This window comes from Cydia strobilella, chromosome 14 (assembly GCF_947568885.1).
Source record: "Cydia strobilella chromosome 14, ilCydStro3.1, whole genome shotgun sequence".
NCBI classification, from domain to species: Eukaryota; Metazoa; Arthropoda; class Insecta; order Lepidoptera; family Tortricidae; genus Cydia; species Cydia strobilella.
In genome coordinates, this window is record NC_086054.1 from 17,402,222 (window position 1) to 17,425,829 (window position 23,608).

Here is a 23,608-nt window from a genome sequence, read left to right on the forward strand (position 1 = left end):
TATTATAACGGGTTTTATTTCTTGTGTGATTTCTGAAGAACAAAAGAAAAAAAAAATTTCGGAGGTTCGAAAAATAGAGATTGACGATATAAGTGTGTGTGTGTGTCAGCTCCGGCTCAAACTCCGCTAATAGCGGGCATCTCGCTCGTTTTTGCCCAGGACGTACAAGTTGTGGAATGAGCTACCTTCTGAGGTGTTTCCCCTGCACTATGACATGGGGTTCTTCAAGAAGCAGGTATTTAGGGTTCTCAAAGGTGGGCAACGCATAAGTGGCTCCTCTGGTGTTGCTTATGTCCATGGGCGGCGATGACTGCTTCCCATCAGGCGGCTCGTCTGCTTGTTTGCTTCCTATTACATAAAAAAAATAGGGGATATTACTGCAATGTTCTGCCACCAGAGTGCAAGCACTAGCCTTTTTAGTAAACCATAGAGTAACTTATACATACTGTACCTTTAACAGGTTTTCGACAAGTTTTCAGAAATAATAAAATATGACATTGATATTGATGCATCAAGGCGGTTTGTTTACAGAGGATTTACCGCGAAACGCGACCCGAAATTTCGCTATCTGCCTCTTTATCGCTCGAATATGCAAGAGATATTAGAATTTGGATAACGAAATTTCGATTTTCTTGTTTCGCGATAGACCCTCAGATTGTGGTACTGGCGCCACCTACGCAGAGTTTCGCGTAATATTGCCTACTGCCAGGGGGCGTGGCCTAGGAAAAAACTTGTATCACGTTGAACGCAAATGTGCGTCGGGGGCAGTGAATGTGTTAAAGCTTGTTATTTGTTGACATTGAATAAATAAAGTGTTTCCATGCAGCCGTTGCTAGAGGATGCGCACGAAACATAACGGATGTAACGAGTACTTATATATTATAATGGCGTTTCATTTTACTTCCCATCAATTTTCATATCCCGGGCTAATGTATAAAAATCGAAACTCCAAAAATACATATCTCGGCCAAACGTATGTTTATCAACAATAGTGTGAAGAATGACGAGTACTTATGAGATAAACGTTTTATATAAAATTTAGAAATAAATGAACATTAAAAATTGGGATAACCGCAGGAATTTACAGGTAACAGGTAGGTAAAGCCTGACCAGTAGTATATGATCATTGTCAAGAGAGCGCTGTTGTTGTGCATGTATAGGGTGACAGTATATAGTGTATAAGCTAGAGAGTAAATATAAATATAAATGTAATTTGAATGTTAGCATGTAAGGTTTATCTGTGTTAGATATTTCCTGAGACTGTTCCTATTAGTGATATAAACTGGTTTAGTTGTAGGCTTGACAGCCTACACCGAGCCTAAAGTAGTAAAGTGAGATAGACATATATAGCTCTCTGACGTTGAGAGTACCTAAAGAGTTTATTTGAGTTTATGGTATTATTGTCATTTAATGTTTTATAAAACATTATCAACATTGTTATAAATATTGTTAATATTTAATAGTTGATTAATACCAGTAAATGTCTAGTATTATATCTTAGCATACCTAAAACTGTTGATTAAAACAAAACGCCATTGATATGAGGAATAACAAAACGCAAGTGTCAAGATTGACTGATTGCTAATATAATATAAATAAAAACATTTAGAACGCTTTGTAAAAATAACATTAAACTACATATTATTCAGCAGATAAATATAGTTTTAATTGATGAAACCACCAGCTGTTATTATCAGAAGTGGCATAAATCATTTACGTCCACAAGATATTCCGATTGGCGAAAATGCTGTAGTTTACCCGTTCATCCAAATGGACGCCAGCAGTAAGGAATCTATTCTTGGCACTCAACGTTTCGTCAAGAGAGAGAACCTAAGAACTGTTCCGCAGCGGGACAGTGGCAGACGAGCCGATATTCCTTCCTAGCAGCAGCCGGAGAACGGCATATGTCCAGATATGTGCAAAATGGAGTTTGGCACACGAAGGGTTATGAAGGTGTACATAACCTTGGTTAATGGCGTCACGCCACTCTTGCTAAATACGAAACGTTAATTGGAATACGACTTATGGTAAGCTAGGTATATGTTGGAATGATGTCCAAGCCATGTAAGTTACAATTTGATGTTTTCTGTAAGTAGTTCAAGAACCAAGTGCCATAGTGTCAAATCTTGAATATTATTGCACAATCAAGGAAATCCTGTGAAAGGTTGTGTTGTAGGTTAATATTTCACACATGCAAACACTTTACAGCCTAAAATCTTAGTTTTAATGGCATATACGAGAATATTCATGTTGATAACAATGGACATATATTCATCTTACAACATGCAAAGAAAGGCAATTGCAATTAACTAATCAAAAAAAAACCATAATGATTATGACTGCCAGCTAAACTAGAAATAATATTTATCCTGGAATCTAATTTTATAAAAATCACACATCGGTGACAAGTATATAGAAATACTGTGTCGAGATGTTATATGGTACATCTATATGTTAGATGTTATATGTTTATTATATGGTAGTTTGTCTTCTGATTTATTGTTGAGTTTATGTTAAACACTAAAGGCTATGGTTGTTATTGGTAAGTTCTAGTATGAACAATAAAAAGAATTATTATTATTATTATTTCATTTTAGACAGGCAGCTGATGCTGGTACGTCTAAATCATAGTTCACTTAGCACAGTTAGCATAGTTTGTCTAGTCTTTTTTTTTAAATTGATTAACACTTGCAGAGTTCACAACTTCTGAGGGTAATTTGTTCCAAGCCTTTACTACTCGGTTTGCAATAAAGTGTTTGCCGATATTTGTTTTGTGCTTTGTTGTTATTAGTTTAAGGTTGTGTCCTCTTGTGCGCGTGTTCGAGTTCCTAGCGAACAGATCGTTTAGTTCTGGATTTGATTAAGTATTTTACATGTTATCAATATAAAAGTTTGATTATTAAAAGTGAGAGATTTTTTCTTGTTAATAATATTTTAAGCATTCTAAGATGAAAAGTAATATACTTTGAGAGTATGTGGTGTGTGATTATGATTACACTTTGAATATTATTGTCGTGAATGAAATCACCTGTGCTAATTATGTATGTTTATGCAATTGATGTCATGGTATTTTTATAAGGCTATGTTAAAAATATCCCTTTGAGAATATTGTGTGAAGTGTACCATGACCACATTATGGGAAAAGATGGTAATAATTGTCATTTCAGATAAAGTTGTTGATTCATTTATATTTTCACAGAATAAATGTGTTTTCTGCTGGAGGTACCAAATTGTTTAACAGATCATGCTTTATGTCTGCATACCCACACAGGCCATGCATAATGATTACACACGAATGAGTAAGTAATACTGCCCTGTGTGAAAGGTTTTGATTGACAAATACAATATTGAACAAGGTAAGACCAAATTATACAAGTTTTTACTGTTATGTGAGCGACGTTCACATAATTTGTAAGTAATAGCATGGTAAAAACAATAAATAAAATATTGACAAGTGAGTATTAGGTACTGATCAGATAAAATTGAATTACACAAATGTTTAGCCATTTGTGACGTATGTTCCCGAGGGATTGAAATTGTACACATGATATGATTAATATTTGTTATATTTGTTAACATGTTGCAAATAAACCATGGTTGCAATAAAGAATTATGAATTATGAATAAAATAGCCAGCATAGACACTAAAGGCATGTGATGTCCAAATGGAAAGGTTGAAGTGACATGTGTCATGAACAAGGACAATAGATATGGTTTTGAATTATGATACTTGTATATGTGCTAATTTTAATTATTTACTATTCATGACCATATTTTGTTGCCGAATGAAAATTGTGTCCATCTAAATAGGACTATCAATGAAGTCTTGGTTAGTCATGGAAAACTTAGTCAATACTACTTTTATAATACAAGAATGATTAGAATAATAACTGAATGCCTTGTTAAAGGATAATAATATTTCTGAATGAGTTTGTTCCTAAGTTAAGCTTCATATTACAAAGTTAATTCTTACAGTGCAATAATCTTATGAGGCATATTGAAAAAAAAAAGAGAGAAGTAGGTCACATGTTGCTGTTTGTTAAATGTTGCATGTTGTGTGTTGTTAGAAATGCTCAAATGTCTTCACAAATGGCTACTGCAGCTGGGATGGGAGTCCTCACCGAGCTGGATGGTGCAGGGAGTTCTTTGCTGTGAAGCAAATCTGCAGTGAGAGATGACTGCAGGTAGTATGTCAAGAGTTACTGAGTTGAATGCTGTATGTACCACTAGGAGAGAAGTTAAGTATTCTCAACACAAGATCTTTGTTTCAACAAATTGAAGTATTTGATTTTTTTTATAGAAGCAAATCTTATACTATTACATTCCATTTTTGGCATATCATAGAATGATGGCGGTAATTTATAATGGCACTACATATGTGTTATGAAAGATAAAATATAATAAATTATTGATGTATTGACATAAAGGTAATAAACTTGTGGTTATGGGAAGAATTAACATAGAAGGATGGCTTACCATAAATGGAATAGAATAGAATAAAAACACTGACAAACTGTGTACAGAAGATGACAAAGGACAGCCGTAGAATTTCCCCAGTAGATAATTCCATAGGTAAGCAACCAATAGATGTTCCCATGCATTTCTAGTGATTTCTTCTGAGCATGATTCAGATAGTATAGATAAAAGTGTAGCATTGACTAGATATGCTTTTATTAATTTTATCTGTATGGGATTTCCAGTTAGATGTGGGATAAATTTTACTCCCAAAAATTTAATGCTGTCCAGTTTCAATGGCAACCCTTGCTTCACTAATATTTAAAGTCATCGGGATTGAATTGAAACTTCTGAAATATATAACATATGTTTTGGTTAAATTTAGGTTTAGTTTTCCTAGCCATTCGATTTATTTATTTTTATTAATGTACAATTTATGTTGTTCTCCAAATTTGAGACATTTGACTTTGCATTGAAGAGAAAAATCGTTACGTTATCGGCAAATAGTACACAGAATTTGTAGACAACCTTCGGGCTTCGGAAGTTCATTCACGTAAACCAAGAACAAAAGAAGTCTTTTAACGCTACCCTGGGGCACGCCTGTAGTTGCTGTCTCATGTTCCGATTGATATTTTTCATTTGTTTTGGAATTATGACAATATTTTTAAATAACTGTACATTGTTATTTATTAGAAAGATAGTTTTCAATCAGATTTAAAGCATGACCTTTTACGCCTGTGTTTTGTAATGGCCGTAGTAAAACCTTGTGAATGAGACAGTTGAAAGCCTTGGACATATCGATAATTAAGGCTACACACAATAATTATTTGTCATTTATTCTATCCCATATGTCTTTGAAAATAATAGCTCATACAGCAGTATTGACATTATTTAATTCTCATAAAACCAATTTTGAATATGAGAATCTCGATAGATATATACATATGTGACTTGTTATATAAGTGTGTATTTTAATATATGTTGATGTTGTTGGTATATTTGATCATCATCATCAGTTTTACCAGATGACGTCCCACTGCTCGGCACAAGCCTCCCCCGCTAGATCATATTCAATTCATTGTGATCAAACTTTTTGATAAATTATTAGAAAATATTTAGTAAGCAAAGATAGTTCCACCGTAATCTTAAATGTCGAATCGAAAAATGCTATGTTATGACGAACACAATTATTGCCCTGACTTATGTTTACAGAATGTACTGGCAAAAATCTGCGCGAGTCTGCACATCTGAGCAGCGCGCGCAGCGGTGCGAGTCACTGCCCCTGCGTGGTGGTGCAGTCCTGCACACCTAAGCGTTGGTGTGAGTTTGGCAGGACTAAGCGGCGCACAGTCATCGGGGACATTGTACTTGCTGAGCACCAATCAGCTACGTCACAACACAAGTCCCCTGATGTGACTTGGGAAGACGTACGAGGCGCAGAAGTTATGTGTTATGCAAGCAAGAAAACATGCCAACTTTCAGGGCTAACCTAACTGATAACCGATTATGAATGAAGGGCTTGCTCGAATGAAGCCCGATGTTCGATGTCACCTATTTGGTGATAAAACAAGGGAAATGCAAAAGTGTCTAGGTTATTGATTGTATACAGTCATGCATACCTAAAGTACAAGATTATGATGAATGATATATGAATGATTCAGGTTCAACAGATTAATTTAAATATTTTTGACTTCTAGATGGTATATTATTATAATATGTTGAATTATCTCAAACAAAGTAACAGATAGCGAGAACAGTGGTTGCCTGTTGTTATCTAGTCTTCGGCTTATATTTCACTTCTTTTCAACTTTATGGTGCACAATAAATAATATTTACTTACTTACTTACAGTTAGTAAAATATAACTATTCTTTTGAACAAGATGTTGTTCCACCGATTAACTTATGTAATTAGTAAAAAAAAAAAAAAATTTGAGGTCAATGAAAATGATTGTTGTGTGTCATGTTTATTTTTGTTAAAAGAAAGTATTGCCAATTTTGCTGTTATTTGTTGATAAATATGTTTGACTGAGTTTTGAGTGATGAGGTTCGCATGGCTGCACTGGTGACTGGTGTGGTACGGAGTGAAATGTCACATTAGGTGAATATTTGCAACAGTAGAGGTTGAAATGTCACATAATTTGTACATCACATCTTTGTCTTCTTTGTCACATCTTTTGTAATGCACATGACATGTAATGTTGAATAAATATAAATATAAAATATAATGTAACTGAGGTTGATGAAACAAAATTCTTGATGACACATTAGAGACTAATGTGTGTTAAGTAAAATGTTACAAAATGCTAGTTCGGAAACAGATAGTGAGAATAAGAAGTAATTATTGTGACTAAATTAATTTACATATTGTCTGAGATCAGCCTTAGTTGCTAGAGTTAATTCAATTGAAACATGGCAAATTATTGGTATATATTATCAAATTTTATATTTAGATATACTATATCTTTTAATTGTAAAAGGTAATATTATTAGTATAAAAAAAAAAGTGTGATGACTGTGACAATTGTGTGTTACTTATAACATTCTGGTGAAGTCCACGGTGCAGTTAAGGCTGTAAGCGTTGGGTGGCCAGATCAATTGTGAACTGGTGAAGTCCACGGTGCAGCTGGAGCTGGAAGTCGTTGGGTGATCAGATGTTATTGCAAAGTTTTGTTAATGCTGAAAGTTAATAAGTGGCTAACGGTTTCCGGTGAAGTCCACGGTGCAGTTAAGGCTGTAAGCGTTGGGTGGCCAGATCAATTGTGAACTGGTGAAGTCCACGGTGCAGCTGGAGCTGGAAGTCGTGGGTGACTGGAACCCATTAGTCCGTTCTGGTGAAGTCCTCGGTGCAGTTCCTGCTGTAAGCGTTGGGTGACCAGATCAATTGTGAACTGGTGAAGTCCACGGTGCAGCTGGAGCTGGAAGTCGTTGGGTGATCAGATGTAATTGCAAAAGTTTTGTTAATGCTGAAAGTTAATAAGTGGCTAATGGTTTCCGGTGAAGTCCACGGTGCAGTTAAGGCTGTAAGCGTTGGGTGGCCAGATCAATTGTGAACTGGTGAAGTCCACGGTGCAGCTGGAGCTGGAAGTCGTGGGTGGCTAGAACCCATTAGTCTGTTCTGGTGAAGTCCTCGGTGCAGTTCCTGCTGTAAGCGATGGGTGACCAGATCAATTGTGAACTGGTGAAGTCCGCGGTGCAGCTGGGGCTGGAAGTCGTGGGTGGCTAGAACCATTCGAGAAGCCCATAGTGCGATATTAGTATTATTAACTTTACGCATAGTATGGGAAATATGACTGACTATATTGGGTTGGCATATTTCACATCTTAATGAATGTGAAAATTGTTTCACATTTGTGTAACTAAAATGATTAAGTTTTTTTTTAGTTCATTGTTAGTATTTGTTTAGGGACAAACAAATTTTTATCAGGAAGGCCGACTGTTAGATATTTCCTGAGACTGTTCCTATTAGTGATATAAACTGGTTTAGTTGTAGGCTTGACAGCCTACACCGAGCCTAAAGTAGTAAAGTGAGATAGACATATATAGCTCTCTGACGTTGAGAGTACCTAAAGAGTTTATTTGAGTTTATGGTATTATTGTCATTTAATGTTTTATAAAACATTATCAACATTGTTATAAATATTGTTAATATTTAATAGTTGATTAATACCAGTAAATGTCTAGTATTATATCTTAGCATACCTAAAACTGTTGATTAAAACAAAACGCCATTGATATGAGGAATAACAAAACGCAAGTGTCAAGATTGACTGATTGCTAATATAATATAAATAAAAACATTTAGAACGCTTTGTAAAAATAACATTAAACTACATATTATTCAGCAGATAAATATAGTTTTAATTGATGAAACCACCAGCTGTTATTATCTGTTAGTGCTAATATTATATATTAAATTAATGAAATGAACAGTTCAGTATAGTATGAAAAGTTAGTTCCAGTGAAATTCCGCAACATGGCGCCAGATCATTCCTGGTCAGGCTTTAAATGAAATGAACTGAGACCTTCAATTAACATATGTACCAAATTTCATAACTGTCCAAGAGATTTCGAGGTTTGCCCTAATCCGATTGTGCTATACGCTTCGGTTAATAAAATACTAAATACCTGCTAAGTACTCATAATTTAAAAATGTTATACTAGTAGTGTTTTTCTTTGTCAATAGATGGTACCACAAGTCTATTTAGATCAGGGCCCCAACGTTGTCTGTTCACTTTGACGGCGCAGCAACTAGTATCACTCCTCTCTCCTAACTCTTGTAAAAATGCCATTTGTCAAGAAAGGACAACCATGCTGTCCATGCTGTTGACAAGACGATCTTCAAATCAAGTCGTAACCTTTTTGTGCATAAAATTGTATGTTTATGTTGGTTTTTAGGGATGAGGAAAGGTCGATTTTAATTTAATCATGTTATATATCGATAATCTCGTACTGATCTCTACACAGCCGAACAGAATAGCGATCATAGAAATGCTAATGGATAAATAATACTTTATAATATAATAAAATAACTCAATTATTGCGGAAAACATATTTTAGTGGGTATTTATATATTGTAAATAAAAATCTGAATTTTCCCTTCGTTTCCTGATGTGTCGTGACTATATAAAAGCGTGACCACAATAAAAACTAAAAGCGTTTTTTGCTCATTTTAGGATTTTTGGGTATAGCTTACCATTCAAATAAAATTAAAATTGCAAGAAATGTCGATAGTTTATCGATAAGACTTTATCGACATGGCCACAGCAAGGTGGTTTGGTTACACCATAGAAATAGTATAGTAGTTATAGACATGACATGAAACCCAGCGACCAGGGGTAAGAGAAAGACATATTCATGTATTGACAGGTTAATGTATGGCAGCATAATCCTTTTTCTCTTTCACTCTTATAAATTTCGGTATTTCGCCATCGCCTCCTACCTATGCTGCCATAACCCGACCAAGAAAAAAACCCGGTCGGTAATAAGGACAAAGCATGGCACTATTTCAGAGCCTCATGAAAAAAAAGAAAAACATGGAAATATGGGACACTTGGCAGCACTGGCGCACGTGTGCGGCAGTCTGTAAGGAGAATCACAAGTTTTGACGGTTCGGTGCGAAAATGTAGAAGCCCACGTCAGTACTACCTATTCCTAGAGCTGCTCCAAGGTCGCAGTGCGGTGCGATGGTGTGTTACGACTTTAATGTGGCATGGTAGAGTTTAGAAGTTTAATTTGAACGCAGTAGTAGAATTCTGATCTGATTGTTAGTTAGTGTGGCAACACCTTTAAAGTCCGTTTGACAGATACGCAGCTATTTATCGAAAAATATTGTTCCTAAATTTATATCAATTTTAATATTGTATATTGTAGTGTTGGGTGTTCGTGTTAGTGTCGTCATCATATCAAAGTGATTCCGTCCTAGTGTGTTAGTGTCGAATCGGCGAGGCGCGATGTCGGGTCGCGCGGGCGCGCGGTGAAAGTGCAGTGCCAGTGTGGACGCGAAGGAGTCTTACTTGTGTCGGGAGAACAGCATCAGCATGGGCGTGGGTCTGGTGCCGCTGGAGTTCACGGAGTGCCTGGCGGATAGCCCGCACTTCCGCGAGAACCTATTGCGCCACGAGAAGGAGCTGGACCGCACCTCGCAGCAGGTCAAGCGCCTCATCAAGGAGGTCAAGGATGTGGTCCATGCCGCCAAGCGTGAGTTCCTACATCTGCCACGTCCCTAGTTGCCCTTACGTCACTAGGTTTAGGTATGCCGCACTATGGCTTAGTCCTTGAAGCATCTTACATCTTATACTATGTGAATTTATTGTTCAATAAAAAAAAACAAAGCTAGTTCAAAAATAATGGTAATAGGATGGCCAAATGTTGCCTCAAAGCTACATGATATCTTTAGTTCTGTGTTGACTGCCTAGCAATGTTGCAGGAACTTGCTTATCAAAATGACAATAAGATTAGTTATTAGCTTTATTGAGGACATTGAACAGACATTATTTGTCATGGCACACCAAACAAGCATTGTTTAATATCAGGTTACTTCATCATACATGAAATAGGTAAATATTATTATTACTACATTTACAAAAAATCTGATCAGAATCTATTTGTAGTACCTATCTGCAAACATAGATAGTTGTGCAAACATAGTAAATTTTGTGAACACAAATTGTCATATATTGTCAACAAAAAGGTGTTGGCATTGACAAGAAACTATCTTAGAATTCATCACAAAAGCTTTCTCATTGTGTGTTCATACTATCATACTAAATACACAAAAGGACATTATTATACTATGTTTGGTAAACAAATATTCCGCTTTAAATTTCCTCATCCTGAATGAGGTTTGTGTCAGAGTTGATATGATTTAAATCACTTGATTTAAATCAGTGATTTAAATCGTGATTCTAATCAAGGGATTTTTTCAAAAAATCATTGATTTAAATCATTAAATTTTTACTTTTTTTTATACTACGTCGGTGGCAATCAAGCATACGGCCTGCCTGATGGTAAGCAGTTACCGTAGCCTATGGACGCCTACAACACTGGAGAGATTACACGCGCGTTGCCGACCTTTTAAAAACCTGTATACTCCTTTTGTGAAGAACCCCATACTGTAGCCCCTCGGGAAAACCTCAACTACAACCAAATCGGCCCAAAATTGTTTAGGGAATTCCCTGGACCACTACGGCACGCACACATGTGCAAGCGAGTCATAGCGTAACAATTTCGGGCAAACCCCGAAACTATAATACGAGACGCATGGTACCGAAACAGTTCCAGGATTCCCCGAAACTAAAACACGAGACGCTTTTCGCTTTTCGCCCGGTCATTCGTAATTGACTAGTGAAAGAGTGAATACAACAAAAAGATGTTTAGAAGAAAAAAAGATGCTGTGTGGGTTTATTTCGATGAAAAAAAGCAAGAAAATGAAAAAAATAAAAAAATCTGATTTTAATCAAATAAATCCGATTTAAATCAAATTAATCGGATTATTATGATTTTTTTATAAAAATCATGATTTTTATCAACCCGGTTTGTGTTGATTAAATTTTTTGCGTAATCATGTGAGAAAGTTTTCTTGTAGCATATTGATCAACAACAGGATAAACAAACCTTACACAAGCCATTTGACTATGTGTATTGATAGATTTGAGCATCTCATTGAGCACACTGTGACGGAAGCTGCCCTTGACTGTGCTCCGCTGGCTGCAAGCCATATTGTCTGCACTACACTACACATCAAACCATTGTTATTGCTATCATTTTCCATAAAATTGCCTTCAAGATAACTGTAGAAAAATTTAATGTTATTAAAACAAAGGTTGAACATAGTTTAGTCTAAAATAATTTTAACCCTTCTGTTGCCTAACTGCGTATTTCCAAGATATGAAAGTTGTGTTGAAATCATCACAAACTTTGTTTCTGCCAAGAATTGTTATTTGTGAGTGGCAAAATAAGTAACATTTTCAAATCCAAAAACCCGCACTTTAACAAGATTCCAGATTAAATGGTGCTATACAGGGTGGAATTTCGTAATGGGTCAGTGAGGGCAGCTACCAGATCCCGTGCTGCTACGCGAAAACGGTTTTAGAAGATCTTCCCTCGATTTCAAATTAATGAGGATTAGCGTTTTAGAATTTGGAAAAATCATATAGGGTGCGAGAAAAAGGTCATTTTTTCCAAAAAAAAATTTTATGCCAATCGATCCCATTCCTATCCAGGATTAAAAGCTTGTATGGGACCAAAAAAAAAATAAACGGCTAGAAAAGCCATAAATCTAGGAAAACTTTTCCCATACAATTTGTATGAAAATGTAAACTTTTATTTTTCACATGCTGTTTTTTGTCTTGTCTATATCTTCAATCAGTTATGATACGTTTACGGACCGTAATACTGTATGAAGACATTACTGTGGGACTCATGGGCGAGATAGAAAAATGTGAATAAAATTTCACTTTTTCTCCATAGTAAATGTATGGAAAAAGTTTTCTTTAATTTGTGGCTTTTTAGTACATTACCTTAAGTTGACCCCTAGGAAACTATTGATACTGGATAGGAATAGAATCGATTGGCATACAAAAATAGCATGTAAAAATAAAAAATTTCATTTTCATACAAATTGTATGGAAAAAATTGCTCGATTTGTGGCTTTTCTAGCTGTTTATTTATTTTTGGTACAAGCTTTTAATCCTGGATAGGAATGGGATCGATTGGCATAAAATTTTTTTTTGGTAATAATTACCTATTTCTTGCACCCTATATGTTTTTTTCCAAAATCTGTAAACGCCAATCTTCAATTATTTAAAATCGAGGGAAGGTCTTCTCAGACTGTTTTCGCGTAACAGCACGGGATCTAGTAGCTGCCCTCACTGACCCATTAAGAAATTCCACCCTGTATATTGTTAATTGCGTAGCGCAATTGAGTAAGCATGCAAGCCATGCCAGGCATGTCCTAATGCCAACATTTGTAGCATGAGCGACTTTCCTAATGAGTGCACGCAGCGCCGTAAACTAGCGCCGCGCCGCCGTGACACGCCACTTGACAAAAGCTGCTATCAACTGCTGTATAACTGTACTTTACAACTTTCTGCCCAAGAATGTTTACTAACATTTTCTACAACATTAAATTATAGCCTGAGTACTGATAATTGCATAATTGAGGTAGATAACCATTATCAATTGTAAAGGTGTAATCTTATCTATAACATATGTGGAATTTATCAATTTACCAATAGCTACACAATTTCTGCTGGTGATTTTGTAATCAGTATACCGAGGTCATTGTAACTTTATGACTGGACTTTTTTTTTATACAGTTGTCCAGAGGGCCTACTGTGGAATAAAGAAAATTTCATTACAGAGAGGCAGATAACGAAATTCAGATACATTCTTATTTAAATTTACTTTTATTCTAACATGTGAATGTGATGGCAATTGTACATATTGTTCAGAATGTCGGAATGTCTCATGAACTTGACGACATAAAGTCGTACAGTATTGCCTCGGATTCATTGTGTGGTTGTAATGTGCAGGCGATGAGTAATGGCCGCCATTTGCCAGCTTTTTGTTATCTCACAAGTACACTAAGTAGGTGTCGCGAGTAGGCTCCGTAACATCGTCGACACCGATCCATCGTGAACTTTATTGCAACGATATACGGCCCAAAGCTGATTAGTCAAGTGTTACTGTTAGTAACATTGTCGACTAATTATTTGACCGATCGTGAATCGTATTTCCAAGAAATAAGGTCGACCTATGTCCAGTAAAGATTTTGGTTGTTAATGGCTACTCTCGCGACGTGGGCCGTGGCGCGTCGATCACCGAGGCTGAGTCAGTCTTTAACGTTATCGTCCATTATCAGCGCGGCACCTGTCAACTCACTCAGAGTAGAAAGAGGGATGGAGTAGTGTAATGAACGGCGAGCATGTATGTATGTGCTCAGCCACAACTCACTCGCCTTAACTTATGTACAAATCTAGCGACCCGCCCCGGCTTCACACAGCTAGTTCAACCAATTTACACAAAATCTTTACAAATTATACACATAAACCTTCCTCAAGAATCACTCTATTGATAGGTGAAAACCGCATGAAAATCCGTTTAGTAGTTTTTGAGTTTATCGCGAACATACAGACCGACAGACGCGGCAGGGGACTTTGTTTTATAATATGTATTGATATTATTTCGACAGTTAATGACCAGTCGTTTTTCGGTGAAGGAAAACACAGCTAAACTGTGGAATAAACTGTCGCCTGCGGTATTTCCGGACCGATACGACCGGTAAGAGTAGTAAAAGTAACGCCAATAAGGCCATTACACACTGACAGTTATACCCCTCTGAATTGGAAGATGGTAGTCATTTTACTCGTTTTTGTAAAAGGGCCTGCTAGAATTCTCTGGACATTAATCAGCCAACCATGACCCTCTCTTCTTCCTGCCCTTATCCCACGTTATGTGGGGTCGGCACAACATGTTCACCAACCATGACCCTGTGCTCAGGAAAAGAGCGAAGCCTAAGGTATTTCTGCGCGGTTGTGAAAGATTTTGCCCAAAATATTATTGTAGGTGAGTGTACAACCAGCAACACTGTGAACTGTCCATCGGTGGACCTTATGCCTTTTGTAATAAGGTTTACGAACTGTCAGCACTGTCAGCAGTGCATGTGAGCAATGGTACGGAGAATACGGGCACGTCGACCATGACGATTTGTGGCCTTCGCACTAGCGCGAATCGATAATTGAGCATATAGGTCATACACGTTACAGTGGTACAGTACAGCTAACGGTGCCCTGCAACAAGTACTTAACTAACAACATGCGGCGATAATTCCAATAAAGTCGTCGTCAATAGAACTTGATGTTAACAAATATGACTGATTTTGTTAGCGTTTGGCACATAATCTAACATTTTTACGAAGGTTATTTTCCCTGAAATATTAATAATTAACATTTAATTTAACTAAAAATGTATATAATGAAAATATTTAAATATATAGACTGTTGATAAGGTCATGGTTGGCCTTGTAAAGAGCGTGATTACGAAGTAATGAAGGTAAAATGGTTTGTTTACGTTATTAGAAGGTTCTATTGACGACGACTTTAGTTGAATGCATTTTTGAGATTTTGAGTCTACCATGTTTTTATTAAAAAAAACTTGATTTGATTTCTGGACAGACAACTTATGAAAGATCCGTGAGACCCAATCTCATATTACTGTATAACTAAACTCTCGCGTTCTCATAACTGTCTTTGTGACAAGATAGATAGATTAGATAGAAAACTCTTTATTCAAGGTATACAAAGTAGCCCATAAATCAAGTTGGTTGGCACTGTTGGCAGTAGAAACACGTGGCTCTGCCTATCCCGTCCCGACGATATGCTCAACATCAAAACAAGCAACTTTAAAGGTAATTACGATTATTAACAGGTAAGGTTACATGGCATAAGAGAAACACTTGTAGGGAATCCCCATAATGTTTCTCTTGCCCCGAGAAAAATAAATTATGTTTCTCTTACCCCACATGACCTTACTTTTTTTCTGTGGATTCCACTCAGAACGACCTATTTGTATTGCTCTCGAGAATAGTTTAATTTTCTGCATACGTTTTGAGTTATCAGCGCGCTGGGACATATGAATGTGCAGTAAACATGTCTCAATAGGCGAAATCGCAATTATCACGTCGTGTACTGATTGCCTACTCATCGGAAATTATGCGGCGATCGGCGCCCGACCAGGAGAAACGCGTACACGCGGCGGTAATGTGTACAATGTGTGTATTTCTAATTCGATACTGGCAGATTCCATAGGAGCAAGCTGGATTTGTAAAGGGCAAAGGCACCAGAGAACAGATTCTGAATGTAAGATGCTATGAATGAATACAATAGTCGTGATGTGCTTCGTGGACTATCAAAAGGCTTTTAATTGTGTCAGATGGCAGGATCTGTGGGAAACACTACTTAAAGTGGGAGTCCCATACCATATAGTTCTATTAGTTCAGTCTTTGTATGAAACGGGCTTTGGGACAGTCAAACTGGGAGACATCATATCTGACCGGTTCAAATTCGAAAGAGGAGTTCAGGAAGGCTGTTATCTCGCCCGTCATGTTTAACATATATGGGGAACACATCATGCGCAAGACCCTGGCGGTGTTATCGTCGGCGTATTGGGATTCGTCGGAGGTTCGATATTTACCTACGATACGCCGACGATACCACCCTGCTTGCAACTTCAGAGCCTCAGCCCTGGGCACTGGAGGCTTTGGTCACTTTTTCTTTCGTATTAATATTACATATGCCATCTATTTCAGTTTATGACTTATGTGTAGTCCGCTTATTATCCACTAGCTTTTGCCCGCGACTTCGTCTGCGTGGAGTTAGTAATTTGGGTAGCTTATTTTTTATCCAATCTGCTTTTTATCGAGTCGCCATACAAACTTCCACCCCCTCCTTTTTACCCCCTTAAAGGATGACTTCTGGGATAAAAACTACCCTGTCCTTCCCTGGGACTCATACTATCTCTATACCAAATTTCAACTAAATCGGTTCAGCGGTTTAAGAATGAAGAGGTAACAGATAGACAGACGGACACATTTTCGCATTTATAATATTAAGTATGGATGTAGAGTGGATGTAGAGCCATTAGCGCGTGTCATTTGTATATTTCCGTGCACTTCATTTTGTAAGATACATATTATTTCAAGCAACTTTAGTGTAATCAAAGATAGATATAACTCCGTAATAGATGGATACAGTCTAAGGAAAAAACGTGCCTCGAAAATCAAGAAAATTTGATTCTCGTTCAGAGGGCGCTACTAGCTTTGGCCTACTGTCGTATAGATGGCGTTGACGGTTTCGTTTGTTATTTAACAATTTTAACGCATATCAGTGAAAGAACATGGGTCAAAATCATAAAAATTATTAATGCAAATAAAAAAAATCATTTATCCCTATTTAAATACATTTTATCGTATTTTTATAAATCTTCATTTTTGATCGCAGGCAAATGACTCTCTTACACGTTGGATTGAATTTTTATTTAGGTAAATATATGGGGCATTTTCTATAAAAAGGGACCTTATTGTCGATGGCGCTTACGCCGCACAGCGTCGCGCGGCATTGTATTTATATCGGAGCATCGTTAATAATGACGTAAGCGCCATCGACAATAAGGTCCCTTTTTATAGAAAATACCACATATTGAGCCTCAAATTGTTGCCAAAGACATCCTTTAAAATTTCGAGTTTACTTTATGCAACGATTTATAAAACCCTTGTGTAGTAGTTTATACAAAATAAAACGATTTTGTACTGGAAAACGATTTATGGATTTTTTTACGCTTGCCATTTGGTAAATAGGCAATGTACACGACTATTCTGAACATCATTTTGAAGTTCGATATGTCAGTAAACTCCACAAAAAACTGTTACCCGACTGCGACTTAGCGGTATAATTCTGAAAGTTGATTTTGTATACAATTGTATGGAAACAATTACGAGTGGCTAAATAGTTATGAGCGGTAGTGTATGGCACTGATAATCTCTGTTCATATTAAGCTGGCTTGGCTGGATATCATAATAGAAATCACGTTATTACTGTGTTACTGTAGTGTTCTGGCATCCACTTAGAGAGAGTAAGTTCTATTCTGTCATGCAGCAGCAGAAGTTGCATGCTTAGCGCGAAAGCTGAGCGGAACTTCAATACCTATTAAGTAACAGCGTGAGCATATTTACACCTCTTCAGCTTTTAGCTAATAACAAGACCTAATAAACATAGAACGATTGTTAATAAAAATGTCAGCCCGAATTGATAACGTTGTCATTGACTAATATACATATACCATCATTAAACGGACCGTTCCGGTTCAGCAACCTTGCTGCCACGAGTTAAGGTTTATATTACCGTTCGTTTGCAAGGAACGAAACCCGGGCCCCGCTCCGCTCGGACCGTTGACTCATGTCTCATATGATTACCATAAACGATACACTCGACAAATCGGCTCCTTTTTGTTGATGTTCACATAATGCTCGTGGGACGCTCTGACGCCATCAACCCATCATAGATAGAGGGGTAAGTATCTATCTAAGTATCTAGCGGATATCTCGAAAACTATTCAAGATATGGAAAAACCTGACTAAATTAAATCAGTTTTCGTAAGTAGTCATGTCGCTAAGACGCAAATGTTCCAAGTTATAAGTGACAAACCGAAGAATGGTACCTTCAAACCCCCCTCTCCCGGCTCAAGGGCTACGGCAAGTTACGGAGTCAAAAATTGTGTTCCAGGCATTTCCCTCTATACCTTCTTGTTGTTGGGGAGCCGCAATTGCAACTCCTAAGAGTCGCATGCAGCATGCAGCTCAGGAGCCGCGGTTTGCCGTCACCATCTCTATCCTATCTAGTCTATCTACGAAACTTTTGTAGTAGGGTCAGGTGGGGTGAATCTTGAATTCTTGACACGGGTAAAAATAATACTTAAGTTTTTAATACTCAAAAACCTATTATTTCATTCCTATTCCATTTAAAAAGAAGTCTACACACAAGGACATAAGGCTTCTTTTTAAATGGAATAGGAATGAAGTACAATAAGTTTTTGAGTGTTAAGGTTCTCCGGCAAGCTCGGTTCTCCATACAAAAGTAGTTCCGCTCTCATTTTAAAACGACTAGCTATTGCTCTGAAACTTTGTACTTACAATAGGATAAGGTATATAGCTATGTCTGTAATTAGTTTATGTAGCTTCAGATACCATAGTTAAAAAAATACAGCGAATTGAAGTTTTTCATACAAAACTTGTTTTTGCTCTAATTAGATTGTTTTATAAACTAGAGCTATATAAACTAATTTCAGACCTAGATATACCTCATGTCATTGTATGTGCAGTTTCATTACAATCCGACACGTAGTTTTAAAATGAGAGCGGAACTACGTTTGTATGGGAAGGTGCAATTCGACTGAGCTTGCCGGGGGACTTAAAAACTTAGTCTTATTTTTACCCGGTGTCTTATTATAATTACCCCACCTGACCCTAGAGTCAAGGCTAAGTGGCCTGACACGTGAAGTCGTGTCGTGAGTCGTGACCGGTGTGCTCCGCTCCGGCTGTCACCTGACGACGCTCACCTTCAAACTGAATGCAGAAGGGCAAGGGCAGAACCTTTACTCAGTTATGCAGTGCGTGAAAGTTTACCAATCCTTACATTAGTTAGAACATTACAGGATAATAAATGGGTTACTGTTATAAGTTATAATGAAATTGTTTTTATGCGGGACACGCAACTGGCAGAGCGTGAGTTGTTTTATTGTCATTATTATTTATTGTCTTGCAATATTTTCACTTTAGACTTTTTAGAGTGAATAAACTGTATGGATAATTGCAAAGGCAAAATGTAAACATAAAGAAACCCGAAAAATATTTGAAAGAGATAAGACGAAAACGCGCTTTGCAAGTGTAAGCATTAGGGTCCGGTCCGTTATATTACGATTAAACAAACGGATATTTCTACTAAGGGGTCTTAAAAAGAGACTTTCGTACGACAAGTAAGATTTCGTGAATTGGTCCCCTGGTTTTACATTTCTTCTGTCTGCTCTACATGTTTTGTTTTTCCTTAGTAGGGTCCACAAAGAACGAGCGGCCTCGCGAGAAAATTGCCGCGTGAAGCTGCACGTTCACGGTCTGTGGAGTCGTGCCTCGGCCGCTTTGCCTCGGGCGAGACACGTCTCCACAGACCGAGCTGCTGATGCCCGCCTATTGAAGTATGATGTATCTTGCACAGGACTGGGCGCGGCGCAGCTGGCGTTAGCGGGCAGCATGGAAAACTTCGAGTTCGCGTGCATCGGCGCCTCCATGACGGAGGACGAGCGCGTCATCTCGCACTCGCTGCACCACTTCGCGAAGCTCATGCGGACCATCGAGGACGAGCGCGAGCGCATGGTCAGTACACACTACATATGTATACAGAAACAGTACACTAGCAAGTAGCAAGGCGATGGTCAGTGGTCAGATACGTTGCAAACATGCGAAGCCAGTCTGTCAGTGGATTGGACTGGGTCCGTCCCTTTGGTCCCACCCTTTAACGCCGTGTTATAGTCGACACAGTTAACTACAATTGTTTTTATTCGGCCGCTCGCTCTCGATTATATTATATCCTCAGAAATTAAACCTGTCATTATAAATGATCAACCATACAATCAAGAAACCTAATACATCGATTGAGGGCGTATATCATGGATGACGGTAGTTGGTAAACGTGAGTGTTATAATGTAGCGCACGTGTGAATCGATGACAATAACAACATGACTAATTTAATAATAAATAACATTAGTACTGAAGCGTCCAGCCGCCATAAAGTATATTGGAGCGGCCGAGGTGCTCACAAATATTTGAACACGCATTGAGGCAAGTGGAGTGGTACAGTCGAAGGCAAAAATATCGATCCATATAAATGGCCAAAAATATGTGAGCACGACTTTATTGTCTAAGGTGTAAGAGCGTACAAATATTTTTGAAACTTTGTGAATGTGTATATATTTATGCCCCTGACTGTACTTGATTCTTTACTTCGAGATTTTGGACCCCAAGAGCAATGATTTGAGCACAGATTAATATCATCAATATCTGTGTCGCACTGTTTTGCTTCTTTAGAATTTTTTTAAGTACTTAAAGCTTATCATCAAACATTGCGTAAAACGGCTTAATTGACTAACCCGCAAAGAAAATTTAATTCTGAAGTATTCAACTCTGATATCATTAAGCGCAAAAATTAGAGGGTTTGCTCAAATGTTTGTGAACATTTCGGATATTCCGATTTATCTCATGACGAATGTCGTATAGAAACGTGTTCTTTATTATTATTATATTAGTGGGGTTGCCTCGATATAGTAAGATGATTCAACGTTTGATATTGTTATCAATATCAACCGGTCTGCATAACGTAATCGGGCCCGCTCTCACTTTCCTCCGCCGGCCGACATGGGCCGTGCGCGTGCGCCGGCGCACACGGAATACTAACGAGTTCAGCGACACGAGGGTATGTCGGACACCGACATAACACTCGTTGACCCGCTCTGGCCGCTATGTATTAGCCCGGTCAATATCGGCCACTACTAGTTACGTTACTGGCTCTTGGTTACATATTTGTGCTGCTCTTTTAGACACAATAATTATTGTGTTTGACTGTAGTGAGCCTTTTCAAGATTTATGCAGGGGGATACAACCATGAAAAGCGCCTACTGTAGCTCATTGGGTTTAAAACACGCCTTTATTGTCAAGGCGTTAGTAATACGCGTTCAGACATTTTTGAGCACCTCGGCTGCTCCTATATTAAAAAAAAAATATAGGTAATTTATTTTCATAAACGAAAAATGTATACGCTTTACGATTCGCTTCCTTATTTTTTATTTCGATTTTTTCCAGGATAACTGTCTCTTTTATTTTCTGATATAATATATCTTTAGGCGACTATACCCGCGGAAGCGAGTTCTTAATGCTCTTGCCCGTTTCCCGTTACCGTTACAAGGATGTGGTCAATCCACTCGGCTGGAGCTCACGTCATAGGTGCAAGAGTGTCAACTGTCTGTTGCGTAATCCCAACGAAAGTAATCGCGGTGACCAAATTACATGCGGTCATTGAGGTCTCGACAATAAAGGATTACGCGTTCGTGCCATATTCATGAACTGTTTCACGATTTACGAATATGCTGAACTTATTTGTACTTACGTTCGTAACCTCGGTGAGAATGTATTATTAGATACCATCAAGCTGGTTTGATGATGAAGGCGGTAGAAGAGTAGGTAGTTAGTTCTAGGAACTCGGTAGATAATAAACCATACAACCTCATTAAATTTGAGTTTCTTATTAGAATCGCTCAAGTAGATGACGGCTTAATATAAGGAAACCTCAGTTGCCGATAAAAGCTAGTCACGATTAAATAAAAAAATTAAGAACCCCCTACCTACGCTATAGGTATGCCAAAAATAATAATTTTAGGCCAAAAATGCCTCACATCATTTTAAAAAAGCTGATGCTCTCTTCAAACTGTTATTTATATTTTTTTTTTTTTTGTTTAACATACAATTAACGATAAAAACAAAATTGCTTAATAACATAATTACTTAATTGAGTCGCGCAACTTGTTCGTGCCAAGTTTATGTATAATTGATTATAGAAACGTAGGTACAGTCAGCAGCAGAAGTAGGTAAGCAGGCGAGATGGTAAAGGATTTGTGATACAATAGCGATGATCTTTAAATGGGTTTTACTGAACTCACAGTGTTATCAATTTATCGTTTTTTTTATAATTTTAAAGCATTGCCATTAGATGAGCATATTTAGGCAATCGTATTTGAGTTGACGAGGTTTGAAACACACTGGAAGGCGTCGAATGCTGTTGCTCGGTGCTCGCCGCCGCCGCTGCCGGTGATATGCTGGTCGCTATCGCCGCCGGCGCCGGCGCCGCGCCGCGCCGGCGCTGACGCATGCGTTATGCTTGTGTCTGCTGTCACGGCCATCTGCAGTGGCCAGTTGACAATGCGTGTAGCATAACATAGTAACACGCGCCACACTATTCACTACGTGTCACTGCAATAAACAGGTGCCCCCAGACCTTAAATAATGTATTTTCTAATATGATGTACAGACGCTATATTTTTTGACATAACTCTGACATAAATTCGAGATAGAAATCAAAATTTGCTATGGGTCGCTGAACTGTTGGAGTCTAAGGTCCTATTCTGTTATTTATGGACAATTACTAGCAACATAACTTACATAACACTCGCGAGATCTAGACTAGATCTTATTAGACAGTGCTGGCTATGTCGTAATGTTTAGTTAATGTATATAGTCTGTCTGGAGCTGTCCGTTTGTGTTGGCTATCTTATATTACGACCCCAATCCCGGTCATATCCGCCACAGATCAGCAACTATAGCCACTATATCGGGAAACTATTTGGCACGTATGGTTAATATTGCGCGCACCATTTATTTACTCCTGTCCGCTTGTTTACTGATAGTGCGGAAAGCTGACCATTTACACATCTACTCAACCTTAAGTTGGCCCCCAGATTCGTAACAACGTTCCTAGATAAGGGTTAGGCTTATACTGGACAGTCTATGGTAAAGTGAGCGTTTTGAACTAAAGCCCAATATGTAGGTCGTACGTGCTCCAGGACTTCGACTATTTACATCTCTTTTAGAATCGAAGGCCAATGGGAACTAGATCAGCTTTGATAAATGAAGTCTGCCGTCGTTCGTGCGCCATACCATAAACATCGCGGCTTCGCCTTGCCTACGGTACGGTGTTTAATACCGATTATTGTTTACGTTACCTTCCCAACAGATATCTTTACTCGCATTGTGCCTTGTGCATATTACGAAGGTAAATTTGTACAGCAAATACTGTGAATGTAGTACTCAAAATAATCTATAATAGAGTTGCGGTTTTCTATAAAATATGATTTGTCATACCAGTAACAACACTAGGTATTAGGTGGCCTTCGGTGGCCGTTATGTCTTGGAAATAAGGTTTACGAATTATCACTTAACATAACAGTGTGGACAATGCATGTAAACGATGGCACACTAAAGATTTATTTATTTATTTTAGTGTAAGCAGGTACACTAAATGTCTAAAAATTTCTAAAAAAGTTCAAGATTTTTTTAA

General features: G+C 37.8%; 1 protein-coding gene across 1 annotated transcript in view; it reads left to right on the plus strand.

Moving 5' to 3' along the window:
* Window positions 1-9,723: 9,723 nt before the first annotated feature.
* The window catches only part of LOC134747176 (rho GTPase-activating protein Graf), a gene marked incomplete at its 3' end in the record, with an annotated part of 35,673 nt that continues 21,788 nt past the window's right edge, over window positions 9,724-23,608 (plus strand). Inside the window, exons 1-2 of the mRNA XM_063681755.1 lie at window positions 9,724-10,153; window positions 19,720-19,877. Coding sequence (XP_063537825.1) covers window positions 9,994-10,153; window positions 19,720-19,877 — 318 coding nt within the window. The remainder of the gene's footprint in view (window positions 10,154-19,719; window positions 19,878-23,608) is intronic.